Source organism: Gekko japonicus, unplaced genomic scaffold (genome assembly GCF_001447785.1).
Source record: "Gekko japonicus isolate JY-2015 unplaced genomic scaffold, Gekko_japonicus_V1.1 scaffold99, whole genome shotgun sequence".
NCBI classification, from domain to species: domain Eukaryota; kingdom Metazoa; phylum Chordata; class Lepidosauria; order Squamata; family Gekkonidae; genus Gekko; species Gekko japonicus.
Window position 1 is genome coordinate 1,912,649 of NW_015165833.1, and position 15,120 is coordinate 1,927,768.

General features: G+C 45.4%; 1 protein-coding gene across 1 annotated transcript; it reads left to right on the forward strand.

The window, feature by feature from the left end:
• The first annotated feature begins 2,694 nt into the window (after nucleotides 1–2,694).
• MRPS15 (mitochondrial ribosomal protein S15) lies at nucleotides 2,695–11,921 on the forward strand. The gene is made up of 8 exons (XM_015410897.1): nucleotides 2,695–2,843; nucleotides 4,916–4,978; nucleotides 5,481–5,556; nucleotides 5,960–6,008; nucleotides 6,446–6,530; nucleotides 9,181–9,239; nucleotides 10,459–10,650; nucleotides 11,752–11,921. Exons 1-8 carry the CDS (start codon nucleotides 2,768–2,770, stop codon nucleotides 11,860–11,862), a joined length of 711 nt encoding a protein of 236 aa, XP_015266383.1. The 5' UTR covers nucleotides 2,695–2,767; the 3' UTR covers nucleotides 11,863–11,921.
• The last annotated feature ends 3,199 nt before the right edge of the window (nucleotides 11,922–15,120 follow it).

The window sequence follows — 15,120 nt, forward strand, 5'->3', positions numbered from 1 at the left end:
ACAAAATGGCTGCTGTGTGAGGTGGAGCAAAACACACCCAGAGAAAGTCCAACTGCAAGGAAGAAGAGAGGTAATTTAAACAGTCCACTGGGGAATCGGACTGAGATACAGAATAGAACCAATGCAGCTGCCACCAAAACAACTTTATTTTAATCTGCACAGCCGACAAGCCCGTAGCCAGGATTTTGTGGATTGTGGGGCAAATTGTTTTCTGATGGGGCTGAAGTTCTCAGTTCAAAAAGAAAAGCCGAATTCTGTTACCAGGATAGATCTCTAAATTGCAAGTTGTCAACCACTTCAGATGACAGTTCTCAGCTGCTGCAAGTTAATCACTTCTGCAAGTCTCAGCAACAATTCTGATAACAAGCTGGCAGGTGGAGGTGATGACTTCTATAGTCAAGAAAGCCAATACTTAGTCAGAAACACTCTCTTAAAGGAGACCAGTTTCTTGACACAGAGTTAGAAGGGATCCTAGAGGTCACCAACCCCCTTGCTCAGTGTGAGAATTACTCAACTACAGCACCCAACTCTGCTTGAAGGAGCACACGTCTTTTTAAAGTGTTTTAAAATGATTGAAAAAAGCATTTGCAGGAGAAATTCTTGTGGGGCTGTGCCTATAACAAAGCGGGCAGAGCCCCCAAAAGCCCCAATGTAGCTACGGGCGTGACAGCCAATCAGATCTTCAGTGACCAATCAGAAGCCATGCTGGGCTAGAGCCCCACTGGGCCCCACCCACTTTCTGAAAATACCTGGGTGCCAGGAAAGCTGTTGTGGGCACCATGGGCACCACATTGGGGAACCCTGCCCTACTTGTTCTGCATGCAGGAAGCAGCCCCTAATATGCCAGAGGTGCATATTGGGTGAAAAGTCCAATGCCATCACGCAAACTCCAGAGAACTTCCTCTGCAAGATGCTGACTTCATTCTGTGATGATACCAAGGTGGAGATCGTTGAGGGGACTTCCTTTAACCACTTTTTAGCTGTTTCCTTTGGGGCCAGTGAATGAAGGAGAGCAGTCCAATAAGTGTAACCTACTCCAGGATACTTTACATGGTCATAAAGAATGTAGCTCTTGCACAAATGATGTGCAAAAATTTACGGCAATTCCATGCTGCGTTAATTAACTGTCAAGACTCTCAACCCATCTTGCATAAATGGGAACTCCACCAAATCCAGTATCAAATTCCATGCGGAAGCCACAAACTATGGACTGGACGATAAAAAATATGAATCCAACACTTTGCAGTGCTGCAGAAGCACAAAAATGTGGATCCAAGCCATGGGTCCTCATGAATTCATATGATTTTTATGTTGAGACAAAATAAAACCACCATCATATTGTAGGCTGTGTCTTAGTCTATATAGGCAGTTCCACAAAAATCACGTATCCATGGCCTCGTGGCACCTCAACAGCACAAAAACATGGTTCCAAAGCACAGATCTTAATGGATCCTCAGGGTTTTTGCATTGAGTCACCCCAGCATCACGTAAAATCACATATGTCCATGGCCATAGCTTGCACCACAAAAAGCATGGCTTCATGGCAACACCATGCTGCAAAAACATGGTTCCAAACGATGGATCCTCAGAGTTTTTGCAGTGGGTCACACCAACATTGCCATCAAATCATATATCATGTCCATGGCCACAGCGTGTACTACAAAAATCAAGGATTCATGGCAACACCATGCTGCAAAAACATAGTTCCAAAGCTCATATCCTCAGGGATCCTCACCAATGTGGCTAAAATTGTGAACAAAACAGTATCAAACCAATTAGCCTAACATGGATTTTTGCTTTGTTATCTGTATTGTTCCCAATCATAAGTGTCCTTTTTTGACAATGCCTGGTTTGATGGTGGCACTATGGTAGTATATTTCTGCTGTTGTCACCAAGGTATGCCAAAGCCATCTCAGGTTGTCACAAACCTTTCTAAGCACCTGGGAAGTGTAGGGACTTTTCTTAGAAGGGAGCCTTGATAGTCCTAAGGAGCAGTGGGCAAGTAAGGAGAACGTGGAGGCGGATCCAGGTCTAAACTATTGTGTTTTAGGGGAAAATAGTGTCCTTACATGCCCCCTGGTCACTGGTGGCCCTCATGCCCTGGAAACCCTCAGTACTGTGAGTTTCTGTGAAGTGGACATCTCTTCAGAATATTGCTGAAGACAGCTTCTGTGGCCCCTATGTTGCCATGTCCTGACTGCTGTTGTTCCTTCAGTCCATCATATAGATCCCAGTTGTAATTCTTTCCACATGTGTGGAAACAAATAAAATATTGTCCTGTGTTAGGCCAACAATTTTGTATCAGAAGAAGAGAACAGATTTTTATGTGCAGGGACAGGAACATATGTTATGCTGTTGGCGTGGGGAGAAGTCAGGGGATTAGTTGTAATTCTGTCGTCTGGAAAACAGTAGAGGTTACCAAAAAAAAAAAACCTCCGATCCTCGCTTCGCTCACATCTTTGCAAATCAATGGGCATTCCGTTCCACGAGCTCCAAAGAGCCTTCAGCGCACACCTTCAACTTTCGCTAGGTGGTGGGCCTCCCTAAGCAAATATGACCGCTTCTTGAAACGCCCCCTTGGGGCTCCAGAGCCGGAGAGCCGAGAACTCGGAAAGAGGCCACCGTCGGCCGTAAATCGTTGGAGTAGGCGAGCCACTTCTTCTGCCTCCGGTCGATGCTCTCGTACCCGGCTTCTGACGTCAAAAGATGGCGGCGCCCACTCACTGAGCAGGGAAGTCACGGTGGCGGCTGCAATCACAGTGGGGCAATGTTGCGGAGCTCGGCGACGGCGCTGCTGCGGGGATGGAACGCAACGACGGCAATGACAGCGGCAGGGATCCCCAGTAAGGCTGTGCTCAGTTCGAACCCAGGGCTGCTAACCTTCAGGTGGGACCTGGAGTTGCTCTCTCCAGAGAACGGAGATCAGCTCCCCTGGAGGAAATGGCAGCTTTTGGGGGTAGATTTTATGGAACCGCATTACCCACTTAGATGTCTGCTCTCCTCAAATTCCGCCCTCCAAGTCTCCAGGAATTTCCAAGAGTTGGCAATCCTACTATGAAACCTGATTAGGAAAAAATTGCTTGACTTCCTTGTTCATATTTATGCTCCAAAAAGTCCCTTTTGCTCCAACACAGGTTTTAGAATACATAAAAACATTGTAAAAATAAAGCAAAAAAAGAATAGCCTTAACAAGTGAGCTACCTTGAGGTGTCAACGGTGTGGCTTGTCTTCTTGGAGGCATGATGAATAGTGAATGCCTGATCCTCTTCATCCTGTTCCCAGTCCCAGGGAATTCTGCAGCTGAATTACACAAATGAGGGGATGAAGGAAGTAACCCTGTTGCTTGCAGTAGGTGTGTCTTGTGTCCAGCAAGTAGAAACTCAGCAGCTCAGCCCATTTCCCACACGGAGCTGCATTATGGTGTTGAGAAAGATATCATCTGGTGAGTTTCTGCCTGTTACATTAGCACTACAGAGAGAGAGGCCATACCAGCTCAGGACACCTTAGTAACCATCCTTGATGCAGTTATCGGCATCAGAAGGAAGGTGATGGAGCATCCCAACAAGTTCATAAGGGCCTCTTGAATGCTCTCGAGTTCAGGCACATGTATATTTATTTGCTTCATTTGCATCCTGCCTTTCTCCCTAATAGGGGCTGAAAGATGTTTACATTGTTCTTTTCTCCTTCATTTCTTCTTCACAACAATCCTGTGAGGCAGGCTAGGCTGAGAGTGTGTTTCTGGCCCAAGGTCACCCAGCAAACTTCCAGAGCAGAGTGGGGATTCAGACCTGAGTCTTCCCAGTCTTGCCCAACAACGCACCAAAGACATGCTCACAACCCAAGCAATAAACTGAGGTCGTGTCTTCATCTCAGTTTGTATAATTAATGCACTGTGATCTTGAGTATTATGTTTTTGAATTGTTGGCAGGGCAATGTGACTGAAAGTGCATCAGACAGCTATTACAGCACATTAAGTAATCTGTAACCCACTTTTTACTTCCTTTTACTTGAAAGTCTTTTAAACTGCAGTATGCTTGATCCAATTTGAAGTCTACCCTAGGTCACAAAAAAAACCCTCCTTCCAGACTGATACATTCTAGTTACTTCTTGCCACCAAACTCTTCCCAGGAGATGAGTCATGCCTCCTGGTGAGCCAAATTTTACAAGTCTACATAGAAATATTATTGGAACTAAGCCAAGGTGGGAAGGGAAGAACAGGAAGCATAAAGGAGGAGATGGAGGGGACACATAAGTCAGGAGAGGCCTTCTTTGCATGTACAGCATGGTACAAAAACACTGCCATTCTGGGCTTAGAAACTCTGGACAAGCGGTACCTACAGTGTTTTAGCTTGAAGTGGGCATCACAAGTAGAGATGTCATACTTTAAAAGTTAATGGTGTATGGGTACTGGGTGCTGCAAGGTACCCAATGTCTGTTGGAGAGGCCCAGTTGCTGATAAGAGGCCATGTGCACATGGAAAGGGATGGCATGGCCAGCAAGGAGTGACAGTAGGTGGGATCAGAGCAGGAAAAGCCGCCTATCACCCATGTGGGTGAAGGGCTTTAACCAGCCCTTTGAATTGAACTTGGACTTTGATTGGCATCCGATGATGTTCTTTTAGCACTGGTATTATAGACATATACTGAATCATCCCCACATGTAAATGGAGCTGCATTTCATACTATCTGAAATTGTCTTCCAAAGCTTAAAAATGAGCCCCTCATTGGGATGGCATTCTCAGAATGACAGGGCTGTTCAAACTGTCCAAAGAAAGAGAAGATACATAACAGTTCGGCTATGTTGTTCATTAACTACCCAGAAAGGGAATGCCTCTTTTGGTGTTGCATTATTATTATTATTTTTTGAAATGTGTGAATGAAATGTCACAATTTATAATAAATCTTTCTCTGTTTAGGTAAAAGTCCACTCCTTCAAACAGCAAGGGGTTATCCCAGGGGTGTCCGGAAAAGGAAGCCAGGTTTGTATTCTGAATTATTCTGCAGTTCTCTTCTGTGCCACCCAAAAAGCATGGTGTCATGTGCTATTAATGCAATAGGACTGGTGGAATTTGTCATCTCACTTGTTTGGGGTCCAGATCCTGTCCTGGAGATGATTAGTCTGTCTTCCTGAGCCTTGGTAGAAAACTGAAATGTTTTGCCTGTTGGAAAGTTGCTGACTATACTGACACAAATCCACCACCCACTCTGCATGTATTGTTGGCTCAATAAAAATGTTGAGCTAGCTTCCTTATGACTTCTGAGCCACTAAAGTGTTCTCAGCTGGAATCTCCCTTTTCTCTGCATGGCACTTCCCTATTCTATATCTGCCAAGGGCTGAAGAAAGCTGTCTTTACAGACTGCTCAAGCACCAGCTTTTTAGGTCCAGAAATATCCTACTGGTTCCTGGTGGAAACAGAAAGCTAAACTGGATGATTTTGGTCAAAGGCAGTACTTATGCTTTTATATGTCTGTTGTTTGCAGAAATCCATAGCCATTTGGATGACCTTCCTCCTACATTATTGATGAAACGTTACGCCAACGTCCCAATTATCGACAAGTAAGTTTTATAAAGCCAAGAGTTGTGTCAAAGGAAGGTGATGGAGGAAATGGGAAAGCTAGATGGCACTTATGCAGCACTGTGTTGTCCTTAACTCTGCATCCTCCCAAATTATTGCTCAGTGGAGGATGGAGAAGAGGCTACTAAGGCCTCATTTTACTAGGTGGGATAATGGAGGGGAGCCATCATGATTTCCTGATCCTGTTAAAATTGTCCTTCCTTTTACATGTTTCTCCTTTGCTTACACTGACATTCCAGAGCAAAAGAAGGCTCTCAAGACTGAGTTATTCTGAATCTCAAAGGACATGATTTCCTTGACTTTAAAATCCTTAAGGCTGCTCTCAAAATGCTAAATTGTTCAGGGGGCAGAAACCAAGGGGCTCTCTGTGCTTTTCCCCCATAGGGTGGATGATGTCGTGAAAAGAATGCTGTCACTGGAAATGGCAAGTAAGGTCAGTTTTCTGTTATGTGCATGAGTTCATTTTTGGAACAAGACTATGCAAACTTTATTTACTTATTTACAAAATTTATACCTCGTCTTTCTCCTGTCATCAGGGCCACCAAGCGAGCTAACATTAAAAACATGCATACATAATAAAACATGTCTTTAAAAACCATTAAAACCGAACAAAAACACATAATTAAAACCAAGCTAAAATACTTATACAAAAACATAAAAACAACAGTTCTAATAGTTCTGTAGTGTTCTAGAGTCCTAAAGGCACAACAACTACCTATGTTGTAGGCTGGGGAGACGCCCTTAGTACTCGATGTAATGTTTCCAATAAAGGCTAGATCAGTTTCTTGCCAGTCTCTCCAAAGTCACACTGCACATCAGATAATTCATGGGCAGTGACCCCAAATTTGTGTCTTCCCTTTTTGTTTGCAGAAGGAGAAAGTGAAAATAAAGAAAGAGCAGCTGGCTGAAAAAGTGCGGCGTAGCCCCAATGACTGTTGTTCTCTTGAAGTTCAAAGTAAGCAGAAACATCCACATGGAAATTACCAGCTATATTTCAGTGCCCTATATGTGCCTTGCATTGTTGATCAGGGGGAAATCAGAAAGGCCTCCTTTGTGCTGGAGGGCATCTGGCCTACAGAACAGTGCTGAGCCAAGTTCAGACAGTGAGGTGTTGACTTTCAAATCCATAACATTCACAAAATTCCTGTGTTGTTCAAATGAAGAGAGCAGGTAAAATGACAAAGAAACTAGAGAAGAAACTCGGTTAAAGAGGAGCAATACCTAAACTCATGCACTGTGCAATATCGGAAGAAATCTCCCCATCTGTATTACAGAGAGTGTGGGTGCTTGGACTGGAGAAGATTTTTCTCCTCTCCTGAATTTTTGAATGGATGCTATTGGCTATTCCTTTTGTTTTAAAAAAGTGCATAAGCAAGGCCTGTATTTTCTACCAAAGTACCCAGGCTAGCACAATTCCATCAGATCTCAGAAGCTAAGCAGAGTTGGCCTCAAGGAAGACAGGGATTGCATACAGAGGCAAGGAATAGCAAATCACCTCTGAATATCTTTTGCCTTTAAAACTCTACAGGGCTGCCATGTCAGCTGCGACAGCATTTTCCACCACCACCTAACACTGCTTTCTGCTGCTCATGTGGACACAAAACAAATCAGACCAGCCTTGCCATGAAGTAGTCACTTTGGGTAGAAGTTTACAGAGGAAGCATCCTGATGTTAAAACAAACTTCAGTTCAAAGACGGTTTTGACCTTTTTTATTTCAGAAGGAGCCCTTAAAAAGTTTCTTTCTTCCCTGTTACAGACACAAACTCTGTTAGAACAACTAATCTGAAAAGAATAACTTCCTTAATGGAACCTCATAGCTGCCCCCCCCCCACCCTCACCATCAGGATTTCCAAGAATTTTTTTTCCGCTTGTCATGAAAAACAAGAGATGTTCTTGAGAACAGAGCAGATCATAAGGTTAGCTCCAGACGGAGCTGAGCTCATCTTTCTCTACAATGTTTCTGGCCCCAGAGAGCCTGTCCTGCCACAGCCTTCAAGACTGACAAGGTTAGAATTTCCATTAGGGCTTCCCGTTTGGATAGCTGCTGCTGTTGATGGCTGCTGAAAAGTAGCAGCCCTCCATTCTGTCAGTTCTTCCAGCAGAGGTTAGACAGCCACCTGTTGGGCAAGGTCCAACTATTTCCTGGATTTGATCCCACCTCTGTGATTCTACCAGTGCTAGAAGGTTAACCAAATTCTGAGGCTGAGCATCTTAGAGTTATAAGATCTTCTGGGTTGAGTGTTGATAAGTAGGGAAGCTTTGCTTTATGTTTTTATCTGTTTAATTGGATGGGATTCGGCCCTACTGGAAAAGTGTTCATATTTTTTTTGTTGCTGCCCAGTCCTGAGCGTTTCAGAAGGGACTAAAATATTGGAGGCCACTTCCCATTTGCAACCTGTCATCTTTGCATAGAAACATCCTTTTCTGCCTGCACCTCTAACCCTCTTTCAGCTCCAGATTTCAAAACCACAATGTAGCAACGGTGCCAAGAAGGCTGTGTGGCAGGAAGCAGAGCTGTCAGAAGAACATTTTTTCGCAAGCAGCTGCAACTGACTACTGCTTGGCAAAGGCCGGTATTGAGAAGAGGCTGCTCAGGATGGTTTCTTGGCACTCAGAGGTCCTCCTTCAACCTCCAGCCCTGCATAGAGCATATTCATGATTCTAGTGGTGGTTTCCCTGCTTTCCCTCCCATATGAGAAAGCTTGAGGTCATGGACATACAGCCTCTTTGTCCTTTTTTTCCCTTTGTGAACAAGAGCAGCTCCTTATTCGTGCCCTCTGGGCACAGTCAGGCCAGCCAGGATTTGATTTGACTTCGTTACAGTGTTATCAAGTGGGAATTTGCAGTTATCCATTTTGAGCAGCCACAGTTTTCACCTGCCGCTCATTGGTACCATTTGCACGGCCTGTTCAGCAAGGAGCAAACTTTTGTTGTTCCCCTTCTCTTTTACCTGCAACTGAGATGTAGTGGCTGTCTCATAGTTCTTGCAGTGAGGACTGATGATGCTGGCTGAAGCAAAATCACTTTTCCATCTGACTTTGCACAAACATAATATTCCATTTAAACTGGGCTGCTCTGCAAGGCTAGAAGCTCAGTTCAAATGACCCGCAGGTGAGTGCATTTAAATCACCAGCACCACATTTAAATCAAGGCAAAAATCCAAAAGGATGGAGGACACTGCTTCCCAGATGGGTTTGCTAACCACTGATTTCTGCCTAGAAAGGTATGGGTCATTACACTTTACTCCCAAACTGTTCACATTGTCTCTTGCAAGCTGCCATGGGGAAGCAGCAGTAATCTGTTGCTGGATATTTCTGCAGCAGTATAAGTCCAAACTGGCTTTGGTTAAGTGCAAACACTAAAGAGACAGGGGCGCATCCAACAGTAAAGGTGATAAATCTCAGGGTGAATACACCCAAAGATATGCCTTTGACCATTTGTTATTCAAGCACAGTTTTTGAAGTAGGAATGAACCCCAGAAGGTCGCCGTAAGGCAGCTGCAACTTGATGGCACGTACCAAAAAGGGGGGGGAAAGAAAATGTTCCATTATAAGCAGTCCTGTATGGCTCTGCTTCCTACAGTGACTTTTGTTTGTCGTTCTAGTTGCCTACTTGACGGCAAGGATCCGTACTCTCCAGGAGCACTTGCAGAGGTACCCCAAGGTAATCTTTGAAGCAAGTCGTTTATGTGTTATTACGTACATGAGAGATGTGTGCCTTGACCCTGATCTGGCTGGCCAGATCTTGGAAGCTAAGCAGGGTTGGCCCTAGTTAGTACTTGGATGGGAGACAACCAGGGAAGTCACTAGACAGAGGCAGGCAATGGCAAACCACCTCTGTTTGTCTCTTGCCTTGATAACCCTAATGGGATCATCATAAGTCAGCTGCAACTTGATGAAAGATGTGTCTCCAGCAGTAACCTGGATTGCTGTGGTTTACATTGAATACAAGCACATGAAGCTGCCTTATACTGAAACAGACCCTGGTTCAGCAAGGCCAGTATTGTCTACCCAGACTGACAGCAGCTGCCCAGAGTCTAAAGCAGAGGTCTTTCACATCATGCACTGCTTGGTCCTTTTAACTGGTGATGTTGGGGATTGAACCTGGGGCTTTCTGCAAGCCAAACAGATGCTGTATCACTGAGCCACAGCTTGTTCTCTACTTGTGGCCCAATGGCAGACCCACCTGTCTTGTGGGTGGAAGGCCTGCAGTTCAGTCTTTGGTAGTAGATGTTAGGATAGATATTCCTCTGTCTGGGAGCCTGCAGAGCACTTGCCAGTCAAAGGGACCACGCTGAGCTTGGTGGATGATGCTGTGCTCTGGTATAAGGATATAAAGGCACAGGGACCACAGTCTGAGAGCTTAAAGACAAAATAATAGAACCATGTAAATTGGTTTGTATTCAATTACTATTAGCAAAATAGAATAAAATTTACAAAAACATTGGTCAATATGTATCAGTTCTCCTGTTTTACAAACATTAACTTGCATTGGTTACAAGATAACAAAGTACTGTTCCTTGTACTTCACACACTAAATGTGACACTTGACCTTATAACAAGATTGTCCAAAATATGTTCAGAGTGATGATTGTTATCAGTAACACCAGATGGCTCAAACAGTTAAAGATGACTTGACAAGCGTTCTGGTAATCGCTGTTTCCAGTTTTCTTCCTCAGAAATCGAAGGCTTCAGGGTTCAAAAACAAGCATCCAGTAGTCTTTACCATCATTATACATTACAGTAGGAATTCCCAATAGTGAGGCAAAGTATCTCCTCCAGTTGATTTCTTAGTGACTAAATTTAAGCAGGAAATGAATGAAATAGTTGAGTAATTATCCGCTGATAGCCCTGCACTGAATAAACCCCTGCCCCTTCCCCAGGACAAAGAAAACCGTCGCAAAATGATGATGGTCATTGACCGGCGGAACCTGCTGCTGAAGGCCCTGCGCAACAAAGAGTATGACGTCTTTGAGAATACATGCAAGCAGCTGAACATTGAGTACACTTTCCCCCCGCCATACTGCCGGAGGGCCACCCGGCGCTGGTTGGTGAAGAAAGAGTTATGCAGAAGGGTATGTAGAAAGTGCCTGGCTCTGGTTTCCCTGGCAACTGCCTCTGGACCAAAGGTCCCCAGCACTTTTGAGCCTGCAGGCATCTTTGGGGTTCTGACACAGGGCAGCAGGAACAATTGCAAAATGGCTGCCACAGCAGGTGGGGCGAGTCACAAACTGTCAGGGAGAAAGGTTGTATGTAACTCTAATAGTACACCATTTCAGGCAGAAGCTCTGTTTAGCAGAATGCCTTTTCATCTGCCCAGCCAATCAGAAATTCTGCTGGACAAAAGCCCCACAGCCCCACCCACTTTCTAAAAGCACTTGGCAGACACCATGTTGGGGACTGCTGCTCTGGGGTATTGGAAAGCTCAGCTTGCACATAGCAGAGAATGGGCTGGAACAGATAGAAGAGTCATGCGGAGCATAGGAAGATGAATTTGGGAAGCAAATTTGAAAGGAGTTAACAGGCAAGCAGCTAGATATGCTCAGTGACCTATGGAAAATCAGCTAGCCCCACTGTGAGGTGATGAAGAAACTGTCTCACCTGTCAATTTGTGATAACCTGAATTTGACCATTTATTGGGAATGGGCTTGGAGTCCAGATAGCAAACACACTTCTTTTTGCAGGGCAAGGGAGCACAAATGAATATGGGTGCTAGACAGGGTATCTTAAACTACTTTTATATGGCTAGCTATAGCCCAGTATTCCTTGGCAGAATTTTATTTGGCATGTTTGTTGCGGGTGAACAGTATCATAAATGCAACATAGCTTCTGGATCTGGGGGTGTTAAGAGCCTCCCTGGTCAGCACTCAAAAGGCAGCAGCAGGGGGGCCCCTGGAAATCCAGGATGCCAGTCATGACTGAGAAGCCAATGAGCCACTAGGGGCAATGGCCAGTTGACTTGTCAAGAGGCTTGTCACTGGGGGAAAAACAGTATAGTTTTCTTTGTAAAAATTTGTGCCCACCATTTTTACTAAATTATCATCAAGAGGGCTCACAAGCAACAGATTAAATGCTATAGAAACATGGAAGTTTTGTGCTTTACCCAGATTTGCAGCAGATCAAACACCCACTCACCTCTTTCCATTTCTCTTCCTTTCATTCATTAACCCCTTCAGGTCTTTGAAGAGGTAAAGAAGAAGAAAGCCCTCGAGAAACTGAAGCAGAGGGAAGAGCGCGCCAGAGCAGCCAAGGATCAAGCAGTGCAGAATGAAGGAACCCCAGTATAAGGAAAGCTTATAATTTTCTGTAAGATCCTGACAATAATTACCAATAAATAATTTTACTGCCAGCATTCCCTCTACTGTGGTGTTTGTGTGTGAGGAGGGGTGTGTGCACAGCCCTCTTTTAGCCTTGTGATACATTCAGAGACTGCTGCCATCACTGGGTTAGTATAGTAGAGTCTAGCTTGACTCATTTTAACTGCTGCATTTTCTCTGGGAGAAACATGAAAGCAAGGGAGGAGCAAACTACTACAGACCTCCCTTTCTAAATTCTTCACCCATGTGACTTACAACATTGAGACCTGCTTCCACACCCTTCACTCTAGAATTCTTTGGTCTCCCATTAGAGAAGAGCACTCTTTCTTCTTTGGGAAGCAAGCCAGAGACTTTGGGATTCTCTAGCTTGACTGTACTCATAGAATCAAAGAATCATAGAGTTGGAAGGGGCCATACAGACCATCTAGTCCAACCCCCTGCCTGCCCAATGTAGGACCAGCCTAAAGCATCTCTGACAAATATTCATCCAGCCTCTTTCTATGGCTTGTTGCCGTAATAAATGCCTGACTGACTGACTGACATCCAGCCTCTTCTTGAAGGCTGCCAGTGAAAGGGAGCTAACCACTTCCCTAGGCAGCTGATTCCACCTTTGAACCATTCTGACCGTGAAAAGGTTTTTCCTAATATCCAGCCGATACCTTTGTGCATGTAATTTAAGCCTGTTGCTTTGGGTCCTATCCTCTGCTGCCAACTAGAACAGCTCCTTGCCCTCCTCCAAATGACAGCCTTTCAAATATTTAAAGAGAGTAATCATGTCCCCCCTCAATCTCCTCCAAACCAGAGGTCATTTCGGGGGGGAACGCGGGGGAACGCAGTTCCCCCGGGTGAGGTGCAGGGGGGTGGGGCACACGATGAAGCCCCGCCCCCTGCTTCTGGCCACACCGCTTCCAGCCCTCATTCAGCCAGGAGGAGGCAGGAGAAGAGGGAGGGTAAGTTGCTTCCTCCCCGCCTCTCCTCACCCCTGCCTGCCTGGGGCCAGGGAGGGCCTTGGCGGGGCTTCCTCGCACTTCTGCCGGCCTTGCAGGTCCACCGCCGGGCCCCTGATGTCAGGGGGTGTGGCATATGCTAATGAGTTATGCTAATGAGTTCCCCTAGCTCTTTTTCTATGAAATGACCCCTGCTCCAAACTAAACATTCCCAAGGCCCTTAGCCTTTCCTCATAGGGCTCAGTCTCCAGACCCTGATCATCCTCGTCGCTCTCTTCTGCACCCTCTCGATTTTGCCCACATTGTTTTTGAAGTGAGGCCTTCAGAACTGCACACAGTACTCAAGGTGCGGCCTGACCAAGGCAGTATACAGAGGGGCTATGACCTCCTGTGATTTCAATGCTATGGCCCTTTTAATACAACCGAAGACTGAATTAGCCTTTTTTGCCACCACATCACACTGACTGCTCATATTTAGTTTACAGTCCACTCTTACCCCTAGATCTCTTTCGCATACACTACTCCCTAGAAACGTATCCCCCATGCAGTATTTGTGCTTGACATTTTTGTGGCCCAGATGTAATACTGTGTATTTATCTTTGTTGAATTGCATCCTGTTTGCAACTGCCCACTTCTCCAGAGTATTCCGGTCTTGTTGAATTTTTACTCTATCTTCTTGGGTGTCTGCTACTCCTCCTAATTTTGTATCATCAGAAAATTTAATGAGTAGCCCTTCTACCCCTTCATCCAGATCATTGATAAAAATATTGAAAAGTACCAGGCCTAAAACTGAGCCCTGCAGCACCCCACTGGACACCTCCCTCCAATCTGATGAAACGCCATTGACCACCACTCTTTGGGTGCGGTCCTCAGTTCCCTATCCACCGAACTGTCCTACAGTCCAGTCCACAGTCTTCCAGTTTGCCCATCAGAATGTCATGGGGAACCTTATCAAAAACTTTACTGAAATCCAGGTAAATCACACCAACAGAGTTCCCACGATCCAGTAAGCTCATCACACGATCAAAGAAGGAAATCAGGTTGGTCTGACAAGATCTGTTGGGGACAAAACCATGCTGACTTCACTGGATCACTAAGTGGTCCTTCAGATGCTTACAGATTGATCCCTTTAAAACCTGCTCTAATATCTTCCCAGTAACAGAAGTCAGACTGACAGGCCTGTAGTTTCCTGGGTCATCCTTCTTCCCTTTCTTAAAGATCAGGATAACATTCGCTCTTCTCCAATCTTGTGGCACATCCCAAGTCCTCCAGGAGGCCTTGAAAATGATGGACAGAGGCTCTGCAAGTTCATTAGACAGTTCTTTGAGCACTCTTGGGTGCACACTGTCTGGGCCAGCGGATTTGTATTTGTCCAGTGCAGCCAGGTGCTTCTCCACAACCTCCCTGTCAAGGTCAACTGGACACTCAGATGTCCTGTCATATCCTCTACTATCTCTAGATGGGCTCAAGTTCTTCAGGGAGAAAACAGAGCCAAAAAAGTCATTAAGCCTGTCTGCTTTTTTTCTGTCCTCCACCAGAGTTTCTCCTTCTACTCCCAAAAGCAGTCCAATTGCCTCTTTTACCTTGCGTTTGCTTCTCACATATCTGTAGAAGTTTTTCTTATTGTAGCGAGCCCCCCTGGCCAGACCCAACTCATACTGAGCTTTGGTTTCTCTGATGGCTGATCTGCAGTACCTAGTAACTCTCATATGCTCCTCTTTAGAGGTCTGACCCCTCCATTTCCCTCAATTTCCTTTTTCTCCCTTAGCTTATTCTGGAGCTCTCCATTCATCCACATCGGTTTCTTGGAGCCCTTACCATGTTTCTGTCTTGCTGGAATAGTGAGAGCTTGAGCTTGCAGAAGCTCATGTTTGAGAAGAGCCCACCCTTCACTCGCTCCTTTCCCTTCCAGCACACTCCCCCACGGAATGACTCCCATCAAGCCTCTGAGTTTGTTGAAGTCGGCCCTATGAAAAATCTAACCTACGAGTCTGGCTATGAACTTCCTTGATCCCCCACAGCAACTGGAATTCAAGGAGGACATGGTCACTTCCCCCTAAGGTCCCCACCACCTTCACCCCATCTACCAATTCTTCCCTGTTGGTTAATATTAATTCCAGTATGGCTGAGCCCCTTGTTGCTTCCTCCACCATTTGAAAAAGGAAGTTGTCAGCCAGACAGGTCAGGCTGTCTGGTCACTTTGTTGAGCCTGTCTCCCAGCACACAGCAGTGGGGAGAGAGGACATGAGACCAGTGTTCCCTCTAAGCTGAGTCAGTGTGA